This window comes from Xyrauchen texanus, chromosome 16 (genome assembly GCF_025860055.1).
Source record: "Xyrauchen texanus isolate HMW12.3.18 chromosome 16, RBS_HiC_50CHRs, whole genome shotgun sequence".
Classification (NCBI taxonomy): domain Eukaryota; kingdom Metazoa; phylum Chordata; class Actinopteri; order Cypriniformes; family Catostomidae; genus Xyrauchen; species Xyrauchen texanus.
Genome location: NC_068291.1, coordinates 7,052,964 through 7,077,947, shown reverse-complemented (window position 1 = coordinate 7,077,947; position 24,984 = coordinate 7,052,964). Strand labels below are relative to the sequence as shown.

The 24,984-nt window shown below is 36.1% G+C and overlaps 1 protein-coding gene and 2 long non-coding RNA genes across 3 annotated transcripts; 2 read left to right on the top strand and 1 right to left on the bottom strand.

Moving 5' to 3' along the window:
- Positions 1 to 730: 730 nt before the first annotated feature.
- LOC127656632 (uncharacterized) lies at positions 731 to 4,263 on the top strand. The gene is made up of 4 exons (XR_007972193.1): positions 731 to 834; positions 1,853 to 2,588; positions 2,674 to 2,835; positions 2,963 to 4,263. It is a non-coding gene; the product is annotated as an uncharacterized LOC127656632 (long non-coding RNA).
- A 3,246-nt stretch (positions 4,264 to 7,509) lies between these two features.
- LOC127656631 (uncharacterized) lies at positions 7,510 to 17,400 on the bottom strand. Its single transcript, XR_007972192.1, has 3 exons — positions 17,246 to 17,400; positions 9,981 to 12,316; positions 7,510 to 9,069 (listed from the first exon to the last, which is right to left on the bottom strand). It is a non-coding gene; the product is annotated as an uncharacterized LOC127656631 (long non-coding RNA).
- Positions 17,401 to 21,497: 4,097 nt separating this feature from the next.
- LOC127656630 (forkhead box protein A2-like) lies at positions 21,498 to 24,038 on the top strand. The gene is made up of 2 exons (XM_052145047.1): positions 21,498 to 21,709; positions 22,579 to 24,038. The coding sequence occupies exons 1-2, from the start codon at positions 21,638 to 21,640 to the stop codon at positions 23,728 to 23,730; spliced, it is 1,224 nt and encodes a 407-aa protein (XP_052001007.1). The 5' UTR covers positions 21,498 to 21,637; the 3' UTR covers positions 23,731 to 24,038.
- The last annotated feature ends 946 nt before the right edge of the window (positions 24,039 to 24,984 follow it).

Here is a 24,984-nt window from a genome sequence, read left to right as displayed (position 1 = left end):
AGAACTTCTCTTTTGCATGATGCTGCATCTATGATGCTTGGTGCCAGTGAACATAAATAGAAATTTTACTGAACACGACATTAAAACCTGGGATTTTTCTCATTTAAAGCTTTTTTTTGTAGCAAATTTAAACAAAGAAAATTGTAGTGTAAGAAAACAAAAGAAAAGACATATTAAGTTACTGCACTATTTCACAAATCACATTTAAGCAAATTGACCATGTTTACTCCTTTGAACACAAGGTTCAGAACCTGCGTGAAGTTGGCCCCCCACCCAACGCAAAACTTAGGCAAAATAGTCTCAATCGTTTGTGCTGGTTTGTGCTGTAAAAATGTTTGTTTGTGCTGCTTTGGTTTTTTAGATATTAAAAGAACATTTATAGGTAATTCTGAGGTTACTCAGCCCCCCACATGCTCCAAATTCACCCCAAATAGTCTCAATCGTTTGTGCTTCGTTTGTGCTGATTTGTGCCGGTAAAAAATTTGTTTGTGCTGCTTCGGTTTTTTAAATATTAGACATTGAATTATAGGCGATGACGTCACCAGCCCCCCCACGCTTCAAATTTACCCCAAATGGTCTCGTTTGTTTGTGCTTCGTTTGTGCTGGTTTGTGCCGGTAAAAGTTTAGGTTGTGCTGCTTCGGATTTTTAAATATTAGATACTGAATTACAGGTCATCACGTCACCAGACCCCCTATTTTTCACCCAAAATAGGCTCAATCGTTTGTGCCAGTAAGTTTCGTTTTTGCGAATGTCTTTTTTTAACAATACAGTTGAAGTAAGAAGGTAAGATCCAGCGGATCACAGAATGTGAGGAATGTAACACAAACTCCAAGGTAAGTGTTTTAACTTGTTACTGTATGTAGTTATGTGAATAACAATAGTAATATTAACATTGTCATAAATATAGGCACCATAATCTGTTTGCTGTAGCTGTGTGTGTGTGTGTGTGTGTGTGTGTGTGTGTGCAGTACAGGTCAAAAGTTTGGAAGCATTATCCAAAGTCAAATTGACAATGGAAGCATCCAGACAGTTGTCAATTTGACTGGCATAAAAAAAACTCCAGTCTTCAATGTCACATGATCCTTCAGAAATCATCGTAAAATGTTGATTATGTGCTCAACTATTATCAATTATTATTGGTGCGCAATATTAAGAATGATAAAAAAAATGAGAACCAATGTTTAAAAATGTTTTGCATGCTTAATATTTTTGTGGAAACTGTGATACATTTTTGTGTGGATTCTTTGATGAATAGAAATGTAAAAAGAAAAGCATTTATTTGAAATAGAAACCTTTTTAACCATATAAATGTATTTTACTGTCTCCTTTGATTAATTGAATGTGTCCTTGCTGAATACAAGTATTATATATATACTGTATATATAATTTTATATAAAGCAGCACAGCTGTTTTCAACTGATAATAATAATGAATTTTTCTTGAGCAGCATATTATAATGATTTCTGAAGGATCATGTGACAATGAAGACTTAAGTAATGATGCTGAAAATTCACCTTTGATTACAGGAATAAATGACAGTTTACTATATATTCAGATAGAAAACAACAAGTTTTACATTGGAATAATATTTCACACTTACTGTTTTACTGAATTTTTGATAAAAACAAATTCAGCCTTGGTGAGCAGAAGAGTCTTCTTTCAGAAACATTAAAAAATCTTAATGTTTACAAACTTTTGACTAGTACTAATATATATTATATATTTGTGTATATGTGTGTATATGTGAAAACTCATGACTCAATGAATTAAGAAGCCAAAATGATTTTACTTTTGAAATGTAATTACTGTGTAGTATCGAACATCCATTAACACAAATAATGTACCACACAGAATAAGACTTGAGAAGCCCGACTTCCAGAAAAGCAGATACTACTTCTCCAAACAGGAGTAGGAAAACAAGGGTGTGTGGCATATAATAAAAATACTTGTATTTGTGAAATTACATTTAAACAATGCAATCAGTCTTTTGTGTATAATACAGCAAATCTCTCTCCTTGGAGCATCAGATTGGAGGGAAATTCACACAAAGGAAATTCTGTGGAGTTGCTTCCCAGGTCAGTGTCAATCCACAGAAGTTATCCCAGACTATAACTGTGAGAAACTTTCCCTGAACAGAGCCCTTTTTCTGAGGTATCTGTCTTGAAGGCAGAGGGACAATGTGACAGACTTTGTATTGGTCTGAGGCAGGGGGACTCCAGAAGGGTAAGGCCTTCTTCCACTGCGGCCTGAAGATGAGCCATGCCAGAAGCCTGCAGTACAGCAACAGAAGTACAAACAAATGGAACTTCCCGGGTGACTTGTGTGCTGAGACCACAATACTGTGAGGAGCACTGTTTTGGGAAGGAAACACATGCACGTTTTTCAACAGATCCACTTTCAGTCTTTTCCCCCTCACAGATGGATCTGCATGGAGCCATTCAGGACAAGGAGAGAGGTATGAATTCCTCTTCCTCTTTTTTGGTGGAACCGCTAGGCCTCTCCAGTTTTCAACAGCGTCTTCATATGTTGGATGGATGTTTGTGACATTGTCAGATTTCCCAGAACAGGAGTTACACTGCAAGTTGTGGTGAGTAGTGGATTGTCTCCTGTGATGATCACTGTTGCTACAGCTCCATCCTCTTCACCTTTTTCCTCACCTTTTTGTTTTGCAGAACAAATTTGCATGTCGCAATGAATCATTCCACCCGAATAGGCAAGTTTTCATGCTTGGAAAAGGCCACGTTTGAAGTTTTTGAACTCTGCTTCAACATTGACTAAACTTGCGGTGATGTTGGTGCTTCGAAAGTGAGGGATCATTACCCCTGTCCAGAGTGGTATGTAACTTGCAAGACAGATTATATTGGGAATAATCTCAGGGAGGAAGTGCATATTATCATGATCCCCATTACCTACGGCAAGTGACCTGCTCTCCTCACATATGTCTTTTACCCACTGTTGTAGGTCTGTCTGTGTTTGGTCACATGGATCCACTTCCATGTCCTCATCCTCTACATCTGGAATGATGACACACTCTTCTGCAATTCTGACTTTCAGGTATTTCTTGCACCTTTCTGATATGAGGGGGGCTTCAGAACTGTCATTGCCCTCTGCTTCGCTGAGAGCCACAACAGTAATACTGCGCAGTACTCTTTTGCATCGTCCATGGAATGTGACATGAGAAGCTGTGCCATTGACCTCACAAAGAAATCTTTAATGCAATGTGTTTTTTTTCTTCAAGCAGTTCCAATGGCAGATTAAACAAGGTGGCACTTTTGCTGACTGTTTACAGATTAAGACACCACAACACTCATTGATGTAGGTATTTAGATCAGGATGAGGAGTAAAAGCCTTGACCAGAGCTCCGAGCAAAGCCAGAGAAAAGTCACTCACAACCTCTTTTGGAGTTGGTGCACCTGCGCGTATCCATTCTGTAAGCCAAAGTGTTATTGCATTAATATTGTGTCTCTCTGACAGCATTTGCACCTCTGGGACACTTGAGCTCTCATCCCCTGCCAGAATGCCCTGATATAAGAATATATGGCCAGACTTGCCATTTGGTCTCTGTAGTTTCCTCACTGCCAGTTGCATCAAAACTCACAGTGGGGTTAGTAGATGTCTTTTTACATATACATTTGTGTTTGACTCCAATAGTGACAGAAAAACTTGTCCAGTCCAATGTCTTTAATGTGACCACTGTGCGGTGCACTGTATTTTAACATCTGCTGTGACACAATGGGATCCTTGTCGCCTAATTCTAAATAAATTCTCTCTTGTTTTGCTTTGTGCAGGGTGGCCAAATTAGGCAGATGACTTGGCTCAGGATCTCCAAAATCCATCAGCTTTGTTTCCTCTGATGCCCTCCATACATGGGGTTCCATTCTACCCTTACACAGTTCTTTGGCTATCTGCTATGCAAGTTACTAGAGTAAGCACACTTGGAACAGCCAGTGTGCAGGGAGTCATCAGTGTTTTTAAATAAACACTTGAACACCGTTGGGATGTTCATTTCAGGCACTCTGTCACATTTTCTGTGAATGTGGCCACGACACTCCTTACAGTTGCCTCTGATTTCTATGTATTTCTCTGTGGCCTGTGGATGAACACAGGACTGTGAAAATGGAATCTCTGTCAACTTCTGGTTTCTTGGGCATCTGCCATAAGCAAAACATAATTACCCACTTAAATAATCCTGACTCAAAAAATGTCATGTTCAGTATAAAGTTGTTTTCATTTCTGTATTGGTCTGAATATAAGGATAATATAGTAATAATATATAAGGATAATGTATCTTGTATTAGGACCAATATGGTAATGTTGACCCATAGATGCACAATGTATTCAAAAAACATGGTCATGGGTCACATGTAAAACTGTAATTAGCATGTATTAGTATTAGCAATGAGTATTCTGTTCAATAAACATTGACAATCTTAGCTCTCTTGAATGTTGTACCATTATTCTTGAAGTTAACAAATACTATTGTAACTGGCAGTGTTAAAACATTGTACTTACATTGGCTGAGTGACAGAACGTCCGACAGACACCAGATGAATATTGAGCTGCTGCTGTCTGAACACCAATACGTTTTTAATAAACACCATAGCGACTACAAAAAACATTAATAAGGAGTTGTTGTTGTATTAAAACATCTTCATCCATCATCAAACATCTTCATCCAACAAACCCGAAATTAATTTACTACACACAAAACAAGATAGAAATATTTTAGAAATATATAATATCCTAAAATATAGTAATCAGAATTACTATAGGAGGCGACCCCAGGACTTAAAGTGTACACGGTAGCTTTCCCAGAGTGTAATAAAATGAATTAACCCCTTTTCTACTACCAGCCTACAAGACAGGAGGAATGCCCCTACTCCAAGATGACAGAGATTGTAGATGTATTTATTCTGAATAAAATAAAATAAAGAAAATGATTGTAAGTGCCAAAAATAAACTTTTGTTTCACATCACTTATGAATGAAAAATAAACAATCACAGAATTAAAGCTTCACTTAGCCTTAAGCTTATGTCCAGTCTCTTTCCTTTCTGCAGAAATACTCAAGTCAAACAAAATAAAATAAACAACAGCTCCAACAGAATATTCAAGTGAGAAACAGTTCAGTCAGCAGTACATAAGGAATATCACGTTTCACATCAAATACTTTTCTCACATCAATCAACATACCGGAGTAATATTCACAATTCAAGGTTTAAATTGTACCTCACCGCAGAACTGGGCTACTTAGGTAAAGTTGGTTTTATATTCGCACATTCGCGTTAAAGAACTTTTTCAATTAAATAGTCAATAGAGCTATTTTTTTCAGATTCGAAGCAGCTACATGATATTGACAACAAAGGTTGTGAACTACAACATTTTTTACAATCGATCAAAATGGGCAAGTATATTTTTAAGCATGTACTTTAGAGATGAATATTCAATGTGTGTCGTAACCAAGATAGGGACCGTCTAAAAAGTTAATATTGTTTTTCATCGTGTGCAAACAGACAACTACATTTTAGCCAACTGTAGCCTACTGGCAAATATCTCTCACATTATGTGTTCTGATGCTATAGAATGTCCTTTAGCAACAAAACCTGCATTATAATGATGGTGTTTAGAAATGTGTTTATGAAATAATAATGAATGAATCTGTACATGAACTGTAATTTGGTAACAATCCAGACTGTAGAAAGGAAAATCATGTTTAATCTCCTGAACATAGTTAATTGCTTCATTTTACAACCGTTTATATTTATTTATTTATTTGAGAAAAAAAATGAAAAAGAACTGTGTAAGTGTGGTGGTTTTAATAATGACATATGATTTATTTCAAATGGTTTTGAAAAGCATCGAGACGACTGCTACAAAGCAAGTTGGATCATCTTGTCTGGACTCTACAGAACATACTACAGCCCATGTCTTGCTGTTTTATTCACCTCTGTTTTTATCTGTGATAAAGAGTGTGTAACAGTGTTCTCCAGGTGTTCAATAAAAAGAATGGCTAAACTCTATTTTATGTTTTCCTGTTGTATGACATCTGTGTTTAACATGGAACTTTAACAATAACACAATTCATGTACATTGATTGATGTTTACAGTCCTGCAGAAATATTACTGTCCGTGGTACTGAATGTCATACATTATCCTGTATTCCAGAATCCACTTCAGGACTTCATAACAAAAACTTAACTTGAATCATTACAATAAGGGTGTTGCTTATTTATAACGTTGAAAATATGATTAATCTAAAGTATCTGAATTTCTTTAATCATTGAAAGAAATGTGTTGTACAAGGAACAGCAGTTATAATACATACTTTTACCTAATACATTGATCAAAGTTAATTGAGTAGAGTGATCACTAGGAACATGCTATAACCTCTGGAACATGAAAAAAGGTGAAAATAGAATAATTTCTTCAGAATAATATGATTGTAATATACTTACAGTAAGGTAGGTATTGGCAGTATTCAACATGTAGTAAGTCAGTCTGATCACTAGGAAAGCACTACAACCATTGGAATATAAATATAAAAAACACTATAGGGGAATTACAGTTTATTACATAAACATATGTAATAAACACATGTAATAATGTTTATTACATAAATATATTTGATAATTGTACAGTAAGGGAGTTATTGTGAAAATTCCACCTGTAGTAAGTCAGTCTGATCACTAGGAAAGCACTACAGCCATTGGAACAGGAAAAAATACTTTAGGGGAATTACAGTAATGTTTTCTTGAACTTATTAGTTTATTGTACGTACAGTAAGGGAGTTATTGTCAAAATTTCACCTGTAGTAAGTCAGTCTGATCACTAGGAAAGCACTACAGCCATTGGAATATAAATATAAAAAAACACTATAGGGGAATTACAGTTTATTACATAAACATATGTAATAAACACATGTAATAATGTTTATTACATAAATATATTTGATAATTGTACAGTAAGGGAGTTATTGTGAACATTTCACCTGTAGTAAGTCAGTCTGATCACTAGGAAAGCACTACAGCCATTGGAACAGGAAAAAATACTTTAGGGGAATTACAGTAATGTTTTCTTGAACTTATTAGTTTATTGTATGTACAGTAAGGGAGTTATTGTGAAAATGTCACCTGTAGTAAGTCAGTCTGATCACTAGGAAAGCACTTCAGCCATTGGAACAGGAAAAAATACTTTAGGGGAATTACTGTAATTTTCTATTGAACTTATTAGTTTATTGTACGTACAGTAAGGGAGTTATTGTGAAAATTTCACCTGTAGTAAGTTAGTCTGATCACTAGGAAAGCACTACAGCCATTGGAATATAAATATAAAAAAACACTATAGGGGAATTATAGTTTATTACATAAACATATGTTTATTACATAAATATATTTGATAATTGTACAGTAAGGGAGTTATTGTCAAAATTTCACCTGTAGTAAGTCAGTCTGGTCAATAGGAAAGCACTACAGCCATTGGAACAGGAAAAAATTATTTGATAATTGTACGGTTTGGGGGGGTACAGTTGTAAGACCCAGGACCAGATAATATGATGAAAGAAGACCAGGAGTCGTGAAATTCAATCAAATAAGTACAATTTTACTGAAGAATAGCTTGCAGTTAAATTGGTAAAGCCAGCGTCAAAGTCACGAGGAGGTCGCAAGCCAACTCTACCTTACAAACAAATCTCACACAATTATACCTTTTCCAAGGACATGCATTACATAATCGTTTACTTCTGATTGGCTGAGACAACATAAAGTCTAAACAATAATACGTTTTTGATAGATAAGTGGGTATATCGCCGTTAATCAGAATATTTGTCGTCCATTTCCGAGATTTAAGTCCGTGGTGACCTTCTTCCAGGGTCCGAGAATGTTTTAGGCTATATCACAAAGTTCAGAACCTGCAAAGAATATCAAACGCACACACACAGAACACTGACAAACAACAGTTCTCTTCGAGGCTGAAGAAGGCCTGAGCTAATTATCAGAAGAGCAGTCCACCTTAACAGGCTGATAAAACATTTCACTCCAGGAAAGCAGGAAAGATAATATGCCCCTTTACTCCACTCCCTAAAGAAATACACATGAGATGTTCACTTAATGAAAATAAGGTGAAATTATGTATAAATTGACCCTCAAACTTATACAAGTCAACTAAGACAGATATACAGATGCAGATATGTGGATATTGTTGTGAAATATGCAATTATTGTATTCTAATCATGGCTTTTGGTATATGAAGTATTTATGGGTCATAGTAAACCACAATTGTAACTAATAAAAAGTGGTTTTATAATGAAAGGTACCATAAGTAGTTGTTAAACAATTTAAGAATGTGTTTACTGTAAAACACTTGTATTAATAATCATTATAACCATATATTGAGAAAAAAGTTTATTAAGAAAAACACCTCAACTTGTTTTATAAAGATTTTTATTATGAAAATGGTTTATAAAGAAAAACATACTACACTGAATGTTGTAAGCATTTATTAAGCAGATGATGGTGGCAGAGTAGAAAGGAATTGAAAATGTATTAGAAAGAGCTTTGCAAAAGAAAGGAGAAAAATGCCATCATTACCGTCTATGTGTTGCGGACGAGATACAGAAGATACAGCGATGATGGAAAGGTCCAGAAAAAGAGGAAAACGAGACAAAGAGTTTTATATGCAAAAGTCCTAAGGGGTCTTCCAGAAATAATGACAGTTCAAGGTTTTATGTTTGACCAATTGGCTGTAAAAGACTGAATGTATGCAGAGGGAGTTTCCAGGAGGGGATTTCTGAACATGTCAAAAAGTTGATGGACTTTAAAAAGGACTGTAAAGGAATGTCCAGCCAGAGGCAGATTCACCAAGGACATCTCCGGTGTTATGATACCTTGCCATTGCACCTCATGAAGTTAAAAGCTTGTAAATTATTTGGTTTTGATTTACTTACAATATATATATAATATATATGCAATACATGAGTACAGAGTCTCTCTCACGCTCTCTGAATCCCAAGACAATTATCATCAAAAGGCCCCTTGCATGTGAACACAACCCAAGGGCACACACTGGAATGCACCTAAAAGAAAATGAATACAGAAATGATTAGGATATTGATTGTTGAATTTTTAATAAGAATAAAGTAATCATTCAAAAGGATATATATAAAAAGGATATATATATAATTAAATTGAAGAGACAGCGGATTCTGACCCCAACCCTTCAGTACGTACAGTAAGGGAGTTATTGTGAAAATTTCACCTGTAGTAAGTGTAGCACCCTCTACCCTCTCAGGAATGACGTACCTGAGCTCTTAGGGTGGGTACTCGGGTTCAAACTTTGCAGTCTCTCGACTAATTATAAGGGAACTCTCTTAACACCCTTTAACACAATACCCAATTTCCTCTCCTGAACTAGAACCATGCATTTAATGTGAATGTGAATTAACCCAATGGAAATATTCAGGTTAATCTTCAACCAAACCAATTACTAAAATTAATGAAATCACATCAAGTAAACAATTACAGTGTTTATTAAAAAACAAATATGAATTTAAATGAAATAGGAAAAAATGAAACTAGAAAGATGATAAATAAACAGTAAACTACAATTACCTGTCTATTCTAGAGTGATGTCACATAAATGTAGTTGGAATATTTTAGAAATACACAATCTCTATGATTAATGTACTTTTAGAATGGTATGACAACCCACAGATGAATATGAATATTAACAATTAAGTATAACTTATGATAAATAAAATGCCTCTCAATATGGTTTTAACACTTTTTTAAATGCACCATCCAATCTATTTACATATATATGAACTGCCCTTTACAGAAAATAAATAACAATAAATCGAACGCTTCTTATGAAAATGCTATGGCAGTTATAAATGAAAATATAAACACATTAACTGACGTGGGCCCACACACACACACACACACACACACACACACACACACACACACACACACACACCACGCTCACCCCTCGTTGCAGGCCTGTATCGTTGCTCGCGTGCGTTGTGGCCACAAAATAAAGAGATAATTGGCCGCTTCACTCCGAAGAGCCAAATAAACATTAAATGGGATACCTTCAATCCGTAAGTAATGAGTCCTCCCGTGTTAGGAAACTCCGATCACTCACTTCGTCCCTGATATGCGCGTCCTGGACTCTTTACGATCCCTCGTTGCCAGGGGAACCCTGAACCCCTCGGCGATTCAGGGCGCTACCTGGATGTGCAGTCGTGCAGCTCCTCCTTATCACCGTTATTCACGTTGATAAAGTCTGCTTTATTATTTAGATACTCAAGTTACTACTTCGTTTGTAGCTAGCACTAACTCGTATGGAACTCACACAAGTGTATACAAACTAAAAGATAACTTACAGCCAGCGAACCCTTGGTTAAAATCTCTGCTGAATATAATAATCAGAAATAAATCAACCAATCCTGGTCGGATTAATCACTATTCTCTCACACATTCAGCACGGCGCGTTTCAACACACACCTTCATCCATCCATCCTCTCCCCTTTCTCCTCTCTTTTTTTCCCTTCCCAACTTCCAAGACCCAATCATACATACATTACGCAGGTATCAGGCGGGCTTAATAACTTATGCTCCAATGAATAAAGGACAAACCCTAACTTGTTTGTAAAACCCACGTTTTGCACATGTACATTACAACCAAACTCTACCACAGAACGATGCTCTTAAAGGCGCAGATCCCATTTACACATCGTAAAGAAATATAAACTTAGTACCCAAGAAACATTATTTGAAAGGGTCTTAAATACTCCAGCTTAACTTTTAGGGGAAAATCACCAGGGTTACATAAATCAGTATGGTCAATAGGAAAGCACTACAGCCTTTGGAACAGGAAAAAACACTTTAGGGGAATTACTGTAATTTTTTTTTATTAATATTTGTATACTGAACGTACAGTAAGGGAGGTACTGTCAAAATTCCACCTGTAGTAAGTCAGTCTGGTCAGTAGGAACATACTACAACCTTTGGAACATGAAAAAATCCCTTTGGTGAATTACTGTAACTTTTACATAAAACATTTTTGCGTACTGTATGTACAATAGCCTACACAAAAGTACACTAAAGCAGTCTAGGTGAATACGCAGCAAATATCAAACCTGAAACTATTTTTACCCTGGTTGGGTTTTTTTTCAAAACTTGACTATGTTCATGGTGCTGTCCATGTAGGCTATGTGGTCCTGAAGGTCCTACATGATCAAGTCTGCAACTTGGGTAAAGTTGCTTTTTATATTCGCTTCGCATATTTGCGGAGTTCCGCGTTCAATATCTCGTGAGCTGAATATTGTTACTACACAAATAACATTGTTTTAATATTTTAATCGCCTCAAAACGAGCTTTCTTTCGGGTTTGCACTTTGCAGATGGTCCCTTCTTAGCAGCCTGCGCATAGAGATCAATGTATTTTGTACAGTGCGAAGGAAAGATCGTTTTGAGGAAATTTATGTTGTAGCAATTAAAGAAAAAAAATATTATTTTCCATGAATGTTCCTGGTAGAAGAGACAGTCTCTGGGGAAAAAAACCCCGAAATGCGGTTTCACTCACTTGTGCAAACTAAATTGTCCGTACACAAGTCCATGCAAGTGTTAAACAAAGTTGAATTACAAAGTTGTTAAACAAAAATACTGCAAAGCATCCAAAAATGTATTATAGAGAAAATATAGAAAGATGAAAAACAAATTCTCAGGGAAGAGGCTATATACTCAAAATAGGGAGGGAAAATGAAATCCAAAAGAATTTCAAAGAGTCTGTAATGCCGCTTGCGTTCACAGAGCGGCGCTAATGTGTCAACGAGGATTTTTCTCGAAACAACAGTAGCAAAAAAAAAAAACACTCGTTCTGAATCGGCTTTATTCTACATCAACAACAGCAACAAAAAAAAATGTTGTCCCTGTTTTTCTTCCAGATGTCAACTGTGGTGAAACAAAAATGAAGAAAACTCACAGTACCTCAGCTCCCTTAAATCGGAGACAAACACTCGGGTCGGGTCACACAGCTGTCAGCCAGACGAGCAATGTCACTCTTCGTATCACACAGCCACGTAGTTCAGCTGCGATCACGCTTGTAACTCGTGACAGCACAAGCTCAGTACAGCTTCTCATCAGCTCACCTCGACACTTGTCAACTGATGTTCACATAAAAGAAAATAAATCACTAGACAACAGTTTATTGCGTCTTTCACTCAGCTTTACTCGCGCTCCCGATCGTCTCTTCTTCTTCTTCTTTCAAAGTTTTATGGCGGTTGGCAAACCAGCTACAAGGTGCATTTACCGCCACCAACTGGACAGGAGTGTGAAGCATTAACAGAGTGAAGCAAATTATCAAAAAAAAAAAAAAAAAAAAATATATATATATATATATATATATATATATATATATATATATATATATATATCTATATCTATATATATATATCTATATATATATATATATATATATATATCAACCTATATTCTGTTAACCAATCCTGTTTCCTTTAGATACCTCATTAAAGCGCTATAGACCCTTTTCTCTTTCTGTGCGTTTTGAAATATGCTATTGACTGACAATGTATCAATACCTATGTAGCTTAATGTTTCTGCAAAATTGATTCTTTCTCTGTCGTATTCTGTGCAATGAATCAACACGTGTTCAACTGTTTCTGACAAGCCACATTTATCACAATTTGCAGATTCTCTTTTCCCTATGATGAACATTGAGAAATTAAGGCATGTATGCCCTATTCGAAGCCTAGATATTATGGAATCTTCCTTTCTTCTTCCGTATTTATTTCTCTTACCCCCAACTTTATTTTGAATTTTATACAGATGTCTTCCTTTTGTCTCCTTGTCCCATTTCTGTTGCCACATCTTGTTTAGGGCAGATTTTATTATTGCTTTGACGTCAGTTTTACACAGTGTTACATTAATGTCTATTACATTACGCTTCAAAGATCTCTTTGCCAACTGATCAACCTCCTCATTACCCTCTACCCCCACATGTGCTGGAACCCATAAAAATGAAATATTTACACCTATTCTGTATATTCTGTACATATTTTGTAGTATCTCATACAAGATATCCTGCCTGGACGATGACTTTCCACTATTTATACTCAGTAAAGCTGAATAGGAGTCTGAGCAAATCACTACATCCATAGGATGAACATCTTCCACCCATTGAAGTGCCATTAAAATTCCAATCATCTCTGCAGTATATACTGAAGCATGATCTGTAATTCTCTTTTCAATACTATATTTAAAATGTGGAATGTAAACTGCTGCTGCTGCATGTCCAGTATCTGGATTCTTAGATCCATCCGTGAATATTTGAATACTGTTATAATATTCTTGACTTAGGTGCTGCTTCACAACTATATCCTTTGTTATGCTTATTTCCTTTGTTTGTATCTTGTCTTGCAATGTTAGATCTACATCCGGTTTAGGGAAAAGCCATGGAGGTATTGATGGTATTACCACTGTGGGACTAATATTTATATTATTTATTTCTATGTTCTGGGCTTCTTTTTCTACATTCCATCCAAAACTATTTATTTCTCCTTTTCCATACTCCCAGCATTTTTCTAGGATCTTTTTCACTGGGTGATTCTCATTGTGTCCCTTTAGAGTACTCCAATATGACATTTGTAATTGTAACCTCCTAACATCCAGAGGCATTTCTGCCATTTCTACCTGCATTGCTGGAATAGGGGATGTTCTGAATGTTCCACAACATATTCGTAATGCTTGTGACTGAATACCATTTATTTTCTTTAACTTGGATGCTGATGCTGAGCTGTATATTATGCATCCGAAATCTATTATTGGTCTGATCATTGCACAATATATTCTTTTTAGTGATTGCCGACTTGCACCCCAATCTACCCCTGCCAGACATCTTAAAACATTTATTCCTTTTTTACACTTATCTATTATTTTCTTTATGTGACTGTCAAATTTAAGTTTTGAATCCATCCACAACCCCAAATATCGAATTTCCGATACTTGTTCTAATGTTTGTTCATATAATTTTAATTTTATTTGTGGGCTACTCTTCTTTTTTGAGAAACAGATAACTTGCGTTTTTTCTACTGACAATTTGAAACCCCAGATGTTTACCCATTTTTCCACTTCCTCTACTGCTCTCTGCATGCTTTTTTCAACAAATTTAACATTCCGTCCTCTTTTCCACATGGCTCCATCATCTGCATATAGGGATTTACCTATTCCTTGTCCTACCTGAGAAAAAATGTCATTAATCATTATATTGAACAATATTGGGCTACAAACACTACCTTGAGGAGTACCGTTATCTATTGTGTATATTTTTGAGTAACTTGAACCGATCTTGACCTGTATTGTACGCTTGAAAAGGAAATCCATTATCCAATTATACAACCTTCCTTTAATGCCTATTTTATCCAACTTAATTAATAGTCCCTCCTTCCACAACATATCGTATGCTTTTTCCACATCAAAAAACACTCCAACTAACACTTCTTTATTTATAAATGCTCTCCTGATTTCTGATTCTAGACATATGATAGAATCCATTGTATTGCGACCCTTTCTAAATCCACTTTGATGTGGGCATAAAATATTTTTATTTTCTATTGTGTAATTTAGTCTAGCTATTACCATTCTTTCCATTATTTTACATAAGATTGATGTTAGTGCAATTGGTCTATAGTTAACTGCTCTGGAATGATCTTTCCCAGGTTTGGCTATTGGGACAACTACTCCATGTTTCCAGGAAGAAGGGAGTTTTCCTGCCTTCCATACTTTATTGAACAGATGCAATATGATATTCAACGATATATCTGATAATTTCTTTATCATCTCATTACATATATCATCCTTTCCTGGAGATGTATTTCTTAAACCTGTCAATACCTGTTTGAGTTCATATAAAGTAAAATCTTCATCCAGAGTGTTTTCAGACGGCCTTCTTTGGACCATGATATTAGGATTATCTCTTATTGCTTGCTCTCTTTGCCTTCTCATATCCTCTGATATGTTACAATTACTGTGTATCTTTACAAATGCTGTTACTAACACCTCTGCTTTTTCACTTTCAATCATTATATTTTTGTCCTCATCTATTATTACAGGTATATTTCTATACATTTTATTCCCTCCCATTTTCCTAATCATTCCCCATAATTCACTTATATCTACACTCTCACCAATTTCATCGCAGAATTGTCTCCAGTATTTTCTTTTAGCAGATCTAATTACTCTTCTAACCACTGCCTGAGATCTTTTGAATATTATCACATCCTGAAAGGAATATGTTTTCTTTACCTTTTTAAACGCCTTATTTCTAATTGAGATTACCTCACTGCAGTTTTCTGTCCACCATGGTACACTTTTTCCTTTTCTTTCTCCTAAACTTTTCCCAATTACCTCCTCAGCGGTACTACAAATGATCTCATTAATTGTATTATTTAATTCCTCAGGTTCCTGTTTATCATTTACAATTCCTAACAATTTAGCCTCACTTACTTCCTTAAACTTTTCCCAGTCCGCCGTTTTAAATTTCCACCTGGGGATTTTCTGTTTTATATTTTGTTCCACTTCTATACCTACTACACATCTGATGGGGTAATGATCACTACCTATTGTAGTTTGATCAAGCACTTCCCACTTGCATTGTCTTGCCAGACTTTGAGACACTATAGTTAATATATCTATTGCTGACTGATGACCTCTTGTTACATCTATCCTTGTTGCTCTTCCATCATTTAAACACACTAGATCATTATCATCTAATATACTTTCCACCATATTTCCATTATGATCATTAATTTCACTACCCCACATTGTACTATGTGTGTTGAAATCCCCACACCACACTAATTTGAAGCTACCCTCACCACCAACTTTTTGTTTTAAATCTACTTTAATCCTATCACAAGGATTATAAAAGTTGATTATTCTAATTTTCTGATTTCTTGTGCTTACCTCCACCACTATCGATTCAACTTCTCCATTCACATCTATCTCCCGAAATTCTAATCCTTGTTTAATTAGAGTCACTACACCACCACCATTTTTTATTTTCCTATCATTTCAGTAATACTTCATATTGAGGAACAACAAAGTTTAAATGAGGTTTTAGCCAAGATTCTTGTATGCAAATAATATGTGGTTTTTCTTCATATTCATCAATATATTTTTTAAATTCTTGCCCATTTGCTATTAGGCTTCTAGCATTCCATTGCAATATTATCAGTACCATTATAATCCTCCACATGAAGCCTCGCGAGTTTGTTATTTGCATCTTTAATTTCTCGTTTACCTGTTCAACTGTTAATCCGTCTGCCTGTAAGTACTTTTCTGCTGCTCTAATTATTATTCTTATTCTTTCTGTACGGCTTTCTGTTTGTGCTGAGCAATTTATTACTTCCGCCATAAAGGTGGTAAACGCCAGTTTGTCTATATTGATGGTGTTATTACTTATTATCTCTCGGGTCTGCCTCTGCATTCTTTGTTCATCCGCACTCTCTTGTGCATTTCTCTGTTCTGTCCCTTTCACTCTTTTTATGGCCTCAGCGTAACTTATTCCGTCCGTTATTTTTACATTTTGTATCTTGACAGCATTCTTTCTCACCTGACACCCTCCATATGCCGCACTATGCTCCTCTCCACAGTTGCAGCACTTTGGTTTCACTCCTTCTTCACATTTTCCGTACTCATGATTGCCACTACATCTTGCGCACCGTTGTTTCCCTTTACACACCGATGCCACATGTCCATATTTTTGACACTTGAAACATCTCAATGGAGGGGGGATATATGGTCTTACTATATAACTCATAAATCCTAGAAACACTCTTTCTGGCATTCTATCCTCATCAAAATTAAGCATCACCGATAAGCTGTCCATTCTCTCCTTATTATTGGTATACTTTAATCTTCTAGCTTCAATCACTGAGGCGCCTGATATGCTTTTCTTAATTACCTCTTCGGACACATTAGTGGGGATTCCTGTGATCACCCCTCTCACCCATTTTTTATCTCCCACTGCTGAGCAATTTACTTTTTGTCCCATCAAAGATTTTAGCCCAAGAGCTTTCTTTTGTTGATTACTATCTTTACAGAAAAGCAACAGTTTACCTTCCTGTAACATCCTAGCACTTTCTATGTTTCCAATCGTTTCTTTTACCGCTTTTGACAGTTTTAAAGGATTCACAGATCTTACACCTTCTGTCATGAATTTTATTATTACCTTATAATCTTCTTTCCTCCTTCTAGTCAGATGGTTTTCTCTCTCACTATCCGTACCCGATATTTGGCTTACACTCTTTTTCCTTTTCCGATTTTCTACTAAGTTCCATTTACTTTGATTATAACCCTCACTCCCACCGCCTGCATCTTCTTCCATCTCCGGATCGCTTCCGGAACTACCGTCACTTCCTCCCATTAACGCTCCAGTCACTGCCCAGTGTTGCCAACCGCCACGCCTCGAAAAAACCTGGTTTCCGCACCGGATCGGATTTTCCTGCCGCTAAGCCACCCTGACGGCTCCTCCAGAAGACCTGTATGTCGGACAGTGGGGAATTTCCCCGATTGTCTCACTCGTGCTCCCCGAATTTTTTTCTTCGCGCTCTTCCTCGCCGTTGCCGTATCTTCCGAGAAAACTTTCAAAATAAAAGTCCTTGAATACCTCCACAGAAGCACAAAAGATTGAGATTATTTGGGTGAATTTGGAGCATGTGGGAGGCTGAGTGACCTCAGAATGACCTATAAATGTTCTTTTAATATCTAAAAAACCAAAGCAGCACAAACGAAAATTTTCACAGCACAAACGAAGCACAAACGATTGAGACTATTTTGCCGAAGTTTTGCGTTGGGTGGGGGGCCAACTTCACGCAGGTAAGGTCAGATATATAGTACATAATATTTCAGATCTGTCTCTGTCTGTCTATCATCCATCCGTCCATCCAATATATATAATAAACGTAGGCCTAAATATAAACTCAGTTGAGAATACAGATTCCAGTATATATATATATATATATATATATATATATATATATATATATATATATATATATATATATATATATATATATATATATAAAATATCCTGACCTCTCTGTGATCTCGAACATATATATACCTAGCAACAATAATTAGAATGGAGGTCAGTGTTGAGATCCCATGGCAATATTTGCTGAGAACACAGGCCCTAATGTAAAAGATTGAGGAGGATCACCAAAGCGCCACCCACAGTGTTAGCACATTGCTACACACAGAGTGCACTAAATTTCATGATTAATTACCAAGCTCTGGGATATAGATAGAAACATAAAACCTGGTCTTAGTGAAAGAAAATGATTATTTAAATAATTATGTAAATATTTTAGTTTCATTTTGTCATCTGTGGATTAAACATTGATATGTTGATATGTCATTTGCAAACCCAAGTTTAGAGACAATCAGGCACAAAGTATAAACCAATGCTCCAATGTAAAGTGTTTACTCAAAGACATGGCACGTTTGCATTTTCACCAAATACAAGATAGCGACATTCAGTTTGTACCTTGTCTATTAATAATTAACTTTTAACAAAATAATCCCAAAATATTCCAGGGCATTCAAAATTCAAGTCCTTTTAAATTATCAGCAGTTACATCATATTGCCAAAATTAGTTAGGCCTAGCCCTTGGAATTATGTTTGTTTGTTAGTTTGTTTCAGTGTTTTTACACAAGCCTGTCAAGATTTAACAGTGGTGTATTGACTTGACTGGTGTATTGTATTGAGTATTTCGAGCTCTAATACTCACTATGCACTAATCACATATACGAATTCTAGGTATTAACGTTGCCTATTTTTCTTAAATTTTGGGGTGTTTGCTGTCAGAGGCTAAAAATTAAACAGCACCACCATCGCTTTTATGGGAATTCCAATTATGCTATTAATCTCTGTGATGAAATTATTATTATTTTTTTAATGATCTGTAAGCAACTCTTCAATTTATTTATTTGGAGATTCGGATTAAGAGACATCTGAAGAACAGAAAAGACTAATAAAAAAAATTATCTAGGCAAAGTGGTGATAACAGTATTGCCTATATAATGCAGAATAAATGGCAGATTCATATGATAAACCTGAATAAGATTACATGAGACATGTTTTCTTGACTAGTAAAATTAGCCCTACGTTTTTAAAAGATTCAGCCTTATTATCAGCCTATTAATCCATTTAGATGCTACTGAGAATCAAATCAACATAAAAGAAAATGTTAAACGCGACAACTAAAAGATACACATGCACACACAGCGTTTCTTGTCTTTCAAACTCAGAGAGTTTCTAACAAGGTACCTGAACATAGAGGTTATATTAAAGCAAAATGTGTCGTGATATGATGACAGTTATTAATATTAATAATTGGATAACTGTTATTAATAATACCTACTATTTTTCATTGACCATTCAAGACGGTTTGGCAAATGTTTATCAGCATTCTAGTTGATATGCACCACAAAGATTTGTATTATTGTTATTATTATTAGGCTAATATGTGATTGGGCGAAATTTAGGACATTTTGGAAATTAGCGACTCCGAGCACGTCATCCTAGCACCGTTTATATAATGCATTGAAGTCCAAATAAACTTCGAGATTACATATGAAAATTGTATTCCAGTGCTCCACAAATACACACTCAAACAGATTCTACATGATTGCGATGCTGGTGAGGCTCGTGCCAGATCGAACAAGAGTTGATGTCTTTGCAGATGATTTGTAAGAAGTAGTTTATTTATAGCAAATAAATGAAAAACGTTTTAGTAGCCTAATGCACTGACTCGAATATGAACTAAAATGTGGAAAAGATTAAACGGCAGTCCTTTAACATCATTAAATAACAAATATTATTTGATGCTTAACTGATAATAGACCTAGTTGATACACAAACACACACACACACACACACACACACACACACACACACACACACACACACACACACACATATATATATATAAAATTCATGAATGTTATTACAGGTTTAAAAAAATTATATTATCGTATTATCGTAAAAATCGTATGATACATTTGTTTGTAAAACAGTTTGTAGACCAGGAGAGGGCGCTCTCAATTTCTGTACCAATTAACATGAGTTACATACCTTCAAAGGCCAAAATGGGAAATCAAGAATATTCTGAATAGCGTAGGTTACACCGAAAACATGTTAACAAAAATGTGCTTCGTGTGTTAACGTCTAAATTAACATGGCTGATTCAACCTGAATACATTAGGCTACAGACAAAATACATTTTAAGGGTTAGATCACGTAAGAAAATAGCTCCACTTTTTATTTATATATTTTACCACATTTACTGCGAATAATGCGATTAATTTGTATGTTTGGTAGCCTATTTAACATCAGAATGTACAAAAACATTTTATTTGTCCTCGGCTTATCCTGAGCACCAAACCAGTAGCATTCTTGGTCCTATATCACGCATAATCAAACAAAGTGGATAAATGTTAGCCAACTTTGCTAAATGAAGGCAATCAAATATCGCTACAGTGCTTTGCAGAATAAACACTGATGACCTGCAACACTAGCAAACTGTGTTAGTTACAAATGACAAATCAGCTAGAGCGCAGGTAAACAAATAAGCGAAAACTATCTTAGAATAAACAACGCAATATAAACACATTTCCACCTGGACTATTTCACTGACTATTTTTGTTTCTAGCAAATTTGCTATATTATGCAAATTTTAGCTAAATTTACTTGAATTATGTTGTTTTTAATGCACGTTGTGTAATTACACAACGTGCATTAAAAACAACATAATTCAAGTAAATTATTGGGCGATTATAAAAATAATCGAACTATATGGGCAAAATAGTCATTTGCAGAAGATGCTGCTAAGATAAAAACCTAAGGTGAAATGGATTTGCTTAAAAAGTCTTGCTTTTTGTATAACCATAAACTTCATGAGCAAACGAATAATGCGTAAGAATTATGAAATGAGAAAAAAAACACTACATTCAAAATATGAATAAGGTACCCAGAGGTGTTGGCATTCTCAAATATGTTTATTCCAACTTTATCTGGAAGTGATTTGGCGATTTTAAACCACTCCTCTCACAGCATTCAAAACATAGGCTATTCTCCATTTCTCCCGCTGGTATACAATAATATTAGGATATAATGCATTTTTTCAAATGTTGCTGCTCTTTTCAAGCTGCGAAGGTGTACAATAGGGTGTACTACGCCTAGGTGTGAGCAGATTATTCAAATAGGGGCCGAGTGAAGCAGTAGGGATTGGAGGCTCGCCCGGGCGCACAGAGCTATATCACAGCATTAAGAGCCAGCAGCAGACGTAATTTCAACAGCAGTCGTCTCAGATATATATATATATACATACACACACACACACACACACACAAACACACACACACACACACACACACACACACACACACACACACACACACACACACACACACACACAGCCCTGACAGGAGGAGAGCACAACGACGACACAAGTGTATCTCGTGGTCCTCAACATCCACCTTCAGCTGCCAAAGGACACACACTGCCGGCATCTCTCGTTTGGGGAAGCGTTTTGAAAAGTAGAAGGAACTTTTTTCCAGGATGCTCAGTGCTGTCAAAATGGAGGGACACGAACACGCAGCAGACTGGAGCACATACTACGGAGAGCCCGAGGTGAGTAACTCACCTAAATATAGGCTATATATATTTCCCCCCTCGTCGAAATCCGATCCGGTTTTATACAACTCAATATTAGCCCTGAGATAATATTAACTTTGTGATCAAATATTGACTTGAGGCGCCTCCAAATCCTCACCCATCATCTCGACGCCCTGCACTATCCTAACAAAGATGTGCTTGGCGTGCAACGCAAACTTTTAATTTTCCATTATGGATACATTGGTTGTACATTTCAACAATGTAATCTGAAGCGAAAACTGCATGTATTTAAACAACAATACATCTGGGTTTAAATCACAATTTCTGATTGCGAGGGATCCGGCAATCTTAAGAAATTAAACACAACTTTTTAGCATGCAGCACACTAACTTTAATAACACACTTTTAAGAAAGGGGTTTAACACCATATTATATTTTGCTTTTATCAATGGCAGTACCATAAATAATAAATACATTGTAAAAAGGTTCTTTATTTATACATGGTTCTAAATTGAACTTTTAAATAATTTAGGATTTTAAATCATATTATATTTATTTAGCTTTTATCAATGGCAGAACCATTTCGATAGACCAGGTTTAGCCTAACCCTAAAGCCAAAGCAAACGAACCATTTTAATAATAACAATAACATACGGAAAATTAATAATAAATAAATTGTATAAAGGTTTTTATTTATAGCTACATTGTTCTAAATTGAACTTTTAAATTATTTAGGAAACTTTAAGGAACCATATTTTTCAGAGTGTCCTCAATGTGTCTTCAAAGTGTTTTCAGCTTACTGAAGCGATGCTAAATAATTAGATATTTTCAAGACTTGCTTTCACGATAATTGATTTTATTATCTGATTTTATTTTTTTCGCAGTGTTACACCTCAGTTGGCAACATGAACACTGGACTGGGAATGAACTCCATGAATACTTGCATGACAATGTCCGGAATGAGTTCGACTGCAAACATGACAGCTAACACCATGAACATGTCCTATGTCAACACGGGTATTAGTCCATCAATGACTGGCATGTCCCCCAGTACGGGAGCGATGGCTGGCATGGGTGCGTGTATGACGGGCATGAACGCAGCCCTAAGCCCGACCATGAGCCCCATGGCAGCGCAACCGCCTTCTATGAACGCTTTAACCTCATACAGCAATATGAACGCTATGAGCCCCATGTACGGCCAGTCCAACATCAACAGATCAAGGGACCCAAAGACCTACCGGAGGAGCTATACACATGCCAAGCCGCCCTATTCCTACATTTCCCTAATAACCATGGCGATTCAGCAGTCACCCTGCAAGATGCTGACCCTCAGCGAGATCTATCAGTGGATAATGGACCTTTTCCCTTTTTACCGGCAGAACCAACAACGCTGGCAGAACTCTATACGCCACTCGCTGTCCTTCAACGACTGTTTCCTGAAAGTGCCCCGATCCCCGGATAAGCCGGGAAAAGGTTCGTTTTGGACCCTTCATCCCGATTCCGGAAACATGTTCGAAAACGGCTGTTATCTTAGGCGGCAAAAACGCTTTAAGTGCGATAAGAACCTAAGCAAGGAGACGGGTCGGAAAACATCGGAAGGTGGATCAAACAGCAGCTCCGATAGCTGCAATGGGAACGAATCTCCCCATTCAAACTCGTCCGGCAACGAGAACAGAAGGTCTGACATGAAGTCGGGTCAAGGTCTGAGCCCGGAGCACGCAGCCTCTCCGACCTCTCAAGCGCAGCATCTCCTGGCTCAACATCACTCTGTTTTGACGCATGAAGGACACCTGAAACCAGAACATCACTATTCCTTCAACCACCCTTTCTCCATTAACAACCTCATGTCCTCGGAGCAACAGCATCATCACAAAATTGACCTAAAGACATATGAACAAGTGATGCATTACGGTTACGGTTCTCCGATGGCCGGCGCGTTATCCATGGGCTCCATGGCGAGCAAAGCGGGCCTGGATTCGCCGGACACATCCTATTATCAGGGTGTGTACTCCAGGCCCATCCTGAACTCTTCTTAAACTCTCGAGGACATCGTGACAGTTTGTACATTTGTAAAATGTTTGTGTATATGTAATCTGTTTATTATTATTATTATTATTATTATTAAGTTTATCGTTAATTTAGATGTTAATTAGGCTAGTAATTATTTTGTACATCGTGACAATATGATGAACTCCTCGAACCGGCTTTCGAAAATGGACCAAAATCACAAAGAATGATTGCGGACGGATTTAAATATTTCAGTAATTTGTGTAAACCTATTTATAGCTTGTAAATGTGTATTCTTGTTGATGACAAGAATAACAGAATCTTTATTAAAGTGTTATTTGGATCTTTTTTTCTCATTTCTGATTTTCATTGAATTCATTGATTTCATTAGGCCTATTTGGATTATTTCCACTGGGCTGCCAACAACGGTTAACAACGACCAACATAACAACAACAAACAATAATACATGTAGTTTGGCTCATTTGTATATTCATTATAATATTCGCGCATTCCACAAATGTAGTCACTATTTAGTTATGATCTATATATTAAAATCAATATATTAACATAAGTATTTGCTATTATTGGGAGCTAAAATAGAGGTCATAGTATACAGGACCTATTTTTTTTCTACACAATTATACTGTTCTGCAATAAAAACTGTTATCAGCCTACAAAGTTAGAATATAAAGTTTGAGATTTCACTTATTAAAGTACACTGTTCTGATAAATAAAAGCCACACTTTCTGACAAAAAAAAATTACGTTTAGTTAAACACAACATTAACATTAATTAATGCCACAAAATAATTATGATTTTAGTGCCTAAAAAGGTTTATGTAAAACGGGATTAACTGTTCACATGAAATCTATGATTCTCCACCAAGGCAATGAAATGTGTCAATGACCACATTAATTATTTACACTTAAAACATAAAGCAACCAGTAGCCTATTGGTGGGCTAGCCGACACCCAAAACAGTAGGCCACATATATAGGCCTATATATTTTATCACTTATGATGATGATAATGATAACTATTACAACTTTAGTCATCTGTGGCCAACAAATCTGGGGTATCGCACGAATGTGTAGCCTACACTGAGAGGATTCTAGAGTTCTGTTTTTGTTACCTGTGTTTTAAGTTCTTAGTCTATTAAATGTTATTTAAAACCAATGATCTGTGAATAAACAAAAACTGATAAACAATAAAAAGACGGTATTAACACATAGGATGAGCAATCAAATCGCGCGAGTGCAGAATTTGAATAAGAGAGTAGGCTA